This window comes from Takifugu rubripes, chromosome 4 (genome assembly GCF_901000725.2).
Source record: "Takifugu rubripes chromosome 4, fTakRub1.2, whole genome shotgun sequence".
Classification (NCBI taxonomy): domain Eukaryota; kingdom Metazoa; phylum Chordata; class Actinopteri; order Tetraodontiformes; family Tetraodontidae; genus Takifugu; species Takifugu rubripes.
Window position 1 is genome coordinate 5955902 of NC_042288.1, and position 8348 is coordinate 5964249.

General features: G+C 41.3%; 1 protein-coding gene across 2 annotated transcripts; it reads right to left on the reverse strand.

The window, feature by feature from the left end:
* Nucleotides 1-205: 205 nt before the first annotated feature.
* On the reverse strand, nucleotides 206-7353 carry rtkn2 (rhotekin 2). 2 transcript variants are annotated; one of them, XM_011603140.2, is made up of 13 exons: nucleotides 7128-7353; nucleotides 6737-6838; nucleotides 5700-5899; nucleotides 5381-5427; nucleotides 5241-5294; nucleotides 5020-5137; nucleotides 4674-4874; nucleotides 4186-4280; nucleotides 3725-3831; nucleotides 3476-3607; nucleotides 2958-3126; nucleotides 2706-2813; nucleotides 206-2488 (listed from the first exon to the last, which is right to left on the reverse strand). In XM_011603140.2, exons 1-13 carry the CDS (start codon nucleotides 7260-7262, stop codon nucleotides 1812-1814), a joined length of 2145 nt encoding a protein of 714 aa, XP_011601442.2. In that variant the 5' UTR covers nucleotides 7263-7353; the 3' UTR covers nucleotides 206-1811. The 2 variants fall into 2 exon arrangements, with proteins under 2 accessions (XP_011601442.2, XP_003963939.2); XM_003963890.3 differs by lacking the exon at nucleotides 6737-6838 and having other exon boundaries at nucleotides 7128-7333.
* Nucleotides 7354-8348: the final 995 nt, after the last annotated feature.

An 8348-nucleotide genomic window follows, 5' to 3' on the forward strand; every position in this document is an offset into this window, starting at 1 on the left:
TGGGCTCAGAGCCACAGAAGCCTCTCCAGTGTTTGCTGCAGCAGAGAAATGTGCCCGTGCACGCAGCTCTGCAGGGTGCGTGTTGGAGCGCAATAAAAGGTAGATCTGCTTTGACTTTTATTGCCACCCCCTTGGTAAACCTTTACCATGAAAAATATTCAGTAATACTTCCAAGCTCAGCAGAAACAAAAGGCTCTCACCAGGGTAGAATGTAGGCCATTTTATTGCAGATCAGCAATAAAAAAAAACGAGTTCGAGAAAAGTCAACGGGAAAGGGGAAATTGCACTTAAAGAGAGACAAAAAGTACTTTTTAAAAACATTTACACAAGATACTCTTTACCATATTGATGTATTCGGTATTGTGCATTTAAACTGTGACATTTCATTTGAATTAATATAGGAAAAGAAGACAATCACTGATATTACATTAAATGGAATGTTTAAACAAAATACAAGCAATGGATTCAAAATAGATATATCGATTAGTTTCAGTCTTAAATCGCAAACCATCTTAAACCTGAAGTGCACGAGTTTCACCATGGCAACGCGGTTATTTGAAACACCACTCTGACATGCAGCTACAGATGTAATAGAATTATTTTATATTCATAGTCCAGGAGTCAAAGTGAATGATATAGTGGCACACGCTAAGGAAAACATTTAAACATTAGTATTGATCGGTGCTCCCTTTCTGCACAAGTTATTCTCAGCTCTTTCAAGGCTTAAACTAAATCCTTTGGTAATCCGCATCGCCTGAAATCTACATCGTTCCATCCTGATGAAAGAGAATTTTGACGGGGAGATAAATAGAAAAAGATTGCAGCTTTGGCCACGCTGCTTCATCCAGCCAGATTTCAGGGGTAGGAAAGTAGCTGAACCTGCTGTTTTCTACACCCTACGTGTAATTATGACGACTTCTTCAACGTATGATTCAGTGGTTGAGTAATGTAGCAGCTGGCACTATTGAATATGTTGAAAACACAAACACGAGGACACTCGTTATTTTAGCTCTTTGACAGACTCGTTCAGTCTGCTGTTCTCGGAGCGGTTATGGGCTGCAGTGTTTAATTACGCTGGACTTTCTGTGTAGCCGCTGGAAACCAAGGTCAGGCCTTTATTAAGACCGCTGAGAAATGGAGAAGTTACATTAGAGCTCCTAAAATCACAGTGCCTTCAAATGTGCTCTAGTGGTCATAAAATTGTCACAGTAAGTGGAATAAGTCAATAGTTGCAAAAGAAACGACGCGTCTGCAGTCCAGGGGATCAATTCCAATTTGAGGGCTTCTTTGAAAGCTTTTTTCTTTGTCTAGTGGCACAGCAGAGAAATACGCCTCATTACACTACCGCGAGTGACGATGCTGCTGTGTAAATCAACTTACCTTGCAACAACCATATTTTATTATAAGTTGCTTCCCTACAAGAGGAAATTGTTACTGGAGATTAACTATCAATACAATAGACTAAGGTCACCACAATGGATGTTGGGAAAAAGACGTCATCCCCTGCTGTAGAGCTGACATTTTGAGTGCTGGGATCTTATCAATCAGCATGAGGCTGAATCAGAAGATGTTTATTGTCACTTATAAAAGGAGACCAGGGTGAAGTCTAAGGGAAGATGTGACTACCGGAGTCTCTGACGCCCCACCCTTTCTTATCCAAAATGTAAACCGGACTTTAGCTGCAGAATGTTTGAAATATTGAGTATATAATCAGTTAAAAGTGTAAACAAATTACAGTACTGTTGTATGAGATTATACTAAAGTCACGTCACTTGTTAGTAGGTAGGCGGTTAAATGTAAACACAGGTGGGTCACAGGGCCTTAAGGTTCATCCTCTCTCTGAAGGACTTCCTCAGTTTACTTCTGGGCGTAGGAGCAGGAGCGCCGCCGTGACCCGGTCTGACGAAGCCATGCTCACCTTCGGCTTCGTTGTCCTGAAGCTCCAGCTGCTGCAGCGGGGGCTGAGGTTGACCTGGCGTTGGCACGTCGAGGACGCCCAGCGGAGCGTTTCTTCGGCCGTGGCCTGCGGATCCCCCGCCGTTGTTACGCTGGAGCTGCTGGATGATGGCAGAAAACTTGGCGTCCAAAGAAGGTCTGCCAGTTTTGGAGCGTGTCGCTGGGCGCGAAATGCAATTCTCCTTCTCCTGGTATGGAGGAGGAGGGGGTCGACGAGCCGCCGGAGGTGGGGGTCTGGTGGGACAAGTGGGCGGAGCATAAGGCTGCGCGCTAGGTGGAGGGGGCGGAGCTCGGCGCTTCTTGCTACTATTGGATGTAGAGGCGCTGATGGGGCTCGAGTAAGGTGTGGAGGTTTTGCTCTCGGACAGAAGGCTCTTCTGCACCACCAGCGAATGTGACCCATCAAACAGAGTAGCCCAGTCAGCCACGTCCTTTTCCTGTTCGTCACCAATAAGGAAGCGCCCGTCCGATTCCACGATTTTGTTGTGAATGATGTCCGTGATGCCCTCAAACTTGCCAGGTGAGATTATACCTGCAAATCAAAAGAGATGAGCAACCAAAATGTATTCGAAAAAAACAACCATCATTTTAAAGACACACAACAACAGAAGACAGTGAAATAATAATGTGGGGGCGTATTATCTAGAAACAGATGTGCACAGATGCAAAACCTGTTATTAGAGTCAAAAGGAGAATAAACGTCCTGCGTCTAAATCACTTCAGCTGCCCACTTCAATTACTCTACTCACTCAGGTCATTGTAAACAGAGTCGGCCTGCTTGGTGAGGAAGAGTGATGGTTTCCGTGGTGACACAACCTCGATCTTCATTAACTGGTTGCAGCAGTGTAGCCACTGGCCTGGTTTCCAGCGAGGGGAGGTGAAAGACATGGATAAAAGGTGAGCCATCTGTCCATTCACCTTCCCACTTTGTTTTCCTGAAACACCCTCCACCTTTGTTTCTATTACGTTCACATGTGCATGTTTTGCTGAAACACACTCACTCTGATCGAAGAGGTGCTGGTGGAGAGCGTCCAACCAGTCATCCAGCTCCTCACTGCTTTCTGTGCTGAAAGTAAGATTCTGTGACCCCTCTGGTGAGGGGTTGATGATAGACAGCCTTCTAGATTTCTGCCCCGACGATTCCTTTTCAATCACACGGATCCGAGTGTCCTGCAGCACAAAAAAAAAGCTGAAAACAGGAGCCGCTGCAGAGAAATTACAACTCTGTGTGGAACAAAACATCGCTGACGCTGCATAAAAACAGCAGCAAAATGAAAAGATTCATTCTGCTGTTTTATTCTGCGCTCAATAAACATCAAATGTGAGTTAATTAAAAATCCCATTAACCAGACAAATATTCAACAAACACTCACTATTAAATAGAGAGAGCAAAGCCACTCACAGCATTAACTCTCTAACCTTTCTGCATTTAGTCTCTGAGTGATCACTTTATACAGAAAGCACTGAGACATAGATTAAATCATTCCACCATTGTGTGTAATTTGGATGCTGTCCAAACCTTGTCGATGGCGACTCTGAGCGTGGGTGGCACTTTAGCTTCAATTTCTTCTGGGGTGAAGTAGCAGGATAAAACACCAGCGCTCAGCACACAATACAGCCTGCAACAGTGGTTTATCCCCTCCACACTTTTCTAAAAAAAAAAAAAAGAAAAGAAAAAAGAACAAAAAATATATAAAAAGGAACTCAAGTATGTAACCGAGAGATCATTTCTGGAACAGATGCTAATGAATGCAGTGGTCGGAAGCACCTTTTGGCTCAGGTAGCCACGCTTCATACTTTGGGTCATGCAGACAGGCTGAGCCACCAGCTTGCTGCAGAGGTTCCCATAAAGTGGAAGCCATGACGACCACTCAGCTGAAAGGAAGAGCAAACGCAGTAAAACTCCCAGCATGCGCTCGAACATGTGACGATGCATTAGTTACCTGGATACATTGCATCATTTACCGTTATGCATTTTATAACCCATTTGTTCCTCAAATTAGATATTAATGACAAAAGCCTTCCTAAGCACCCGCTAAAATATTTGCTATTTAATAAAAAATAATTAATAAGGAGTAATCCGTGCTCATCTTCAGCCAATAATATTTTTCATTCTTGATTTGTTTCTGCAAAAAAAGGTCTCATTATCACAACGCTCAACCAAATGAGGAGATTAGGAGCACAATCCCTTTAGATCCCTGGATATTGCGTTTTTGTGCCTCTGCTCACCGTTCTGGAGTACGACGAGGGAGTGAGACTGAAAGCTGCCTTCAGCCTCAGGCAGACCAAGTGTGGTGTAGGCCAGCAGACTGTACTTGGCTCCCCTGTTACAGGCAGAAACACAGTTTAACAGTCTTTTAATTACACTGCTGGAATGTTTTCATTCCTTCACAATTACAAAATGACTCATGCTCAACTCTTCTGTAAGAACAAATTATTGTGTGGCTCCATTCATGTGGAAAAACCCTCACCCTGTTAGGCCTTAATGTATTTTTATGTAACTTGTGTCTTTGTGTAAAGTATGTCCGCAGCTCTCCTCTCCCTGAATGTGTAATTTACATAATTTCAGTTTAAGACTTGGCTCGTTTCCTTTGACCATACATGAATAAAACAGGAAAGTATTTAAAATGGTCAACTTCAAACATGTTTTTGTTCAGAACCAGAATGTTAATAGTTGGAGCCCTCTAAAGGGCTTTATGTGAAACTAGCACACATACGCTGGGATGGGGTTGTACTGCAGAAAGGTGTCTGGGTCTGGGGAGTCCAGCAGAGGGCAGAGATTTTTCCCAGCGCTCCTTCCAAACGAGCTGCGGAGCTTCTTGGCGAGTTTCTTTGGCGTGTTGGCCAGCGTCAGCTCGTCCTCCACCGCACAGCTCCACAGCTCCACCCTCAGCTCAAACTCGGGAAATGCGTCTTTACTGCGGCACAACAGCACAATCCAGGATTCAGCTTGAATCAAGCAGGCAGCAACACAGTCCAGCAAACTTCACACAGCTGCTGTTTACACATCACCTATCTGAATGCAGAGCAACAGCATCATTCATTAAGAAAACAGACACGTACAAGATGGAGGTGCCCTCAAAGCAGATGTCTGTGACTGATCTGTCCACCACCATCATCCGAGTGTCAAACACCTCCGAGCCAATCTGCAGCAAACAGAACACTGCAACGCGACGAGAGCCTGCATAATCAAGGAATGTGTATTAGTCCACAAGATAAAAACATTTATTTTGAATCCACATAAGGGGAATTTAACTGAGAAGCAAAACCAGGAAGAAACTGACTTCCTCTGTTGTTGAAGTGGTCCGAATCCCTCCACATCAGCGGAATGCGCAGGCCTGCATCAGCAAGACAGAGCAGTTAATCTGGAAAGTTTCATTTCTAAAATGGTTTTAATTTTAAATTCAGATATTCAGATACTCACCAGATATTGCAATGGTAGCGCCACAGGACAGACGCTCAGCTGAATCTCTAAGTTTGCAATAGAAAGTGCCGTTTAATATGCAGCAAAAGTGCAGTTGAAACTAATGTCTGCTTTCAAAGTAAACAATCTCCACTCCCCGACCCTCATACAGATGGTATGATTGCCTTTATATTTCAAATATAACCCAATTTATTCTTCCTCTAATAAACCAAAGACATTATCTTTCCTCCATATCATCAAAATCCTGAATAATTCTGCACTGTACTGACGCACGATACCCTGAGCATCATAAAAAAATAATAACCTCACAATTCCTTACCTCCTGGCAGCTCTCATCATGCTCTGCTCCTCACTCTCCTTCTGCAGCTGTGTGAGATAAGCTTTGATCCTGGCATTACAGGTCAGCAGGTTCTTGGAGGCGTTGAGGACCTGTTCTCTCTTACTGCAGGCCAGCAGCAGCTTGTAGGCTCCCTCCCGCATCCGAATCTCAAAGTCAAGCTTCTCTTGTATATCAGTGCTCTTCGGGCAACATTAGGGAGAGTGAGTTAATGTCAGTCTTGCAAAAAATACTGCACATTTCACACTTTGGACATTGGTGGTGGTGACAAACACGGTGAGAGTGAAGAAGGCCATGAATATTTCTGTTTTTATGCTAAATAATTGAATACTTTTAATTTAATAGGAGGAAAAACACTTTTGACCTTCAACCTTGTCCCGCTAGAGTAAATGAACCTGCTTGATTACAGAAAAGAGAGCCTTGCAAATTAATTAAATTAAGATTATTAAAATGCCATAAAATGCTAATTTCATTTTGTAAATAAATAAATACAAGACTAAATCATTTTTACACAAATAGAAAGAATGTAAAGGTCTTCAGCCTAGAGAAATCCACCTTTAACTTAAGGGCAATTTTTTCTTCCTGCAAATATAAACAGGGTTTAAATGGATGTGTAGAACAAAATGGTGTGAAATTATGAGTGACTAACCATTCATCTGCATGCAAATACATTTATGGAGCATTTGAATTTAAGGGCATAACAATATCCCTGAGAGGTGCATTAAATTGATTGTTCAGCATAAATAACTGAACAAGTGATTTTCATGGAACAATTCTCTTTCTTCAGTTTTAAATTGCCATTTATTGCTAGAATATAATATGTAACAAAATGTAGGTAAAGTATATTGTTACACCCGTTATATCAAATAAGTGAAAGAATGGCAGATGATGTTAGTTCTATCGAAAATGGCTGTATCCTAAAAAGAATATTATGGTCTCACACAGCTGATGTTCTATTTAGGATGGAAAATGAGCGTTAATTTGCGCAAAGGACGCACGCAGCCAGTAAATCCATGCACCTGCAGCTTCTTAGATATTTGTCGTATGCACAACAAATTCATATCTTCTATAATCTCCATCGTGTCACAAAGAAGACTCAGGCTTCGTTTCATGGTTTTGCTCTGAAATTAGATTAGTTTTGTGTGGTGTTAGAGGAAAGAACAATATTGCACAAGCTTTTTCAACGTGTTGGTTTCGGGCACACAAATGGATTTTATAAAGCGGAATCAGAAACCAACGTGAGCTTTGTCCTACTGAGAGATAAAAGCCAGTATGAGAGCATATTTAAAAACGTGTCAGATTTTAAGCCATTTTGATCATTTTAGTAGCTCATTGACGTTACTGTTCGATACTCTTTACAGCCCCTCGTTCGAGAACCGACCCAAACATCGTTTTACTGCAAGCAATTACCTCTGTTTGTTGGAATAAAGTACTCTGACGAATTTTCTTCCGTTTAACTTCCATAGCCATGGCAGAACCAGCCGACAACAATGCTTGGGGCCTCCCGTGTCGTTTGGAAGTTTGAACGTCCCGCGGCTCGTCCATGTTTCTGCCCAGCCCGTCTTTAGCGTGAGACACATTCCTGCTCCCACTTCCAACGGACGAGTGCGCTTGATAAGTTTACCACTGTGTACCGGGATGACGGGAATGGACTCAAAGGAAACAAAAAATAATAATTACAAAATACAAAGCTATATCAAGCACAAATATTTAAGTAATTTTAACATTTTAACATGCATTATTGACACAAGTGGCAGTTTACAAATTGTGTAAAATAAAACGCCGAAAGATAAACCTAAATGACGTTCATTCACAACGAAATCCATAGTATTTAAAAAATAAAGTTTAAAGGTAATAAGATATTGCATTAAGAATGAGTGTTACAACCTCAAGTTTTATTAATGGAGAGGGAGGGCTTTCATTTCGAATATAAACAGCAGAAAAACACTCCGCCTTTCCAGACGGTGCTTTCTTATGTTTATATCAAGTGCTTCACGTAGTCCGGGAGAGAACGTTATTACGTCATTTTACCCCAGACAAATGACAGGAGTGCCACATTGTGGATTTGAATTGTTTTGTTTGATAAAAGTGGGGTTAGATACCATTTTCAGCCTATTATATAAACAGGGTTTAAATGGATGTGTAGAACAAAATGTGGTCATAATATTATTATTATGACCACATTCTTTTTTTTCCCAAAAAGTTGAAAACATTAAATTACAGTTGGTTGTTGGAGATTTAAATGCCCTAAATTCCACCTTCTCTGAATTGTTTAATTGGTCGTTACGTGGAAATTACTCAAAAACTATAATAACTTTTTTGAAAATAAAATAAAATACTTAAAAATAAAATTCTACAAAAACACATGTTGGACATAATTACCTTCCGGTATTACAACATATTTAATTCAGTTTTATAAGTTCTTGATTTGTCTCTTCAAAAATATGCGAATAACTCCAGTTGTGCGTCTTGACTTAAATATTATTATTATTATTATTATCATTATCATTATTATTATTATAATAAATGTAAACGCTTCCAGGGGCTTAGCTTAGAGTGCAAATGATCCATATGTGCAACCAACCAGTCTAGGAAACCCGCCCACCCGGTCTGAGCTTTCCTGGTCGAGTT

Coding starts and splice junctions, on each gene's coding strand:
- rtkn2 (XM_011603140.2), bottom strand. CDS start 7,262: ATGGACGAGCCGCGGGACGTTCAAACTTCCAAACGACACGGGAGGCCC. Junction 4,281..4,673: donor CAGTACAACCCCATCCCAGC/GTATGTGTGCTA, acceptor TGCCTGTAACAG/GGGAGCCAAGTACAGTCTGC. Junction 3,608..3,724: donor GTGGCTACCTGAGCCAAAAG/GTGCTTCCGACC, acceptor TTTTTTTTTTAG/AAAAGTGTGGAGGGGATAAA.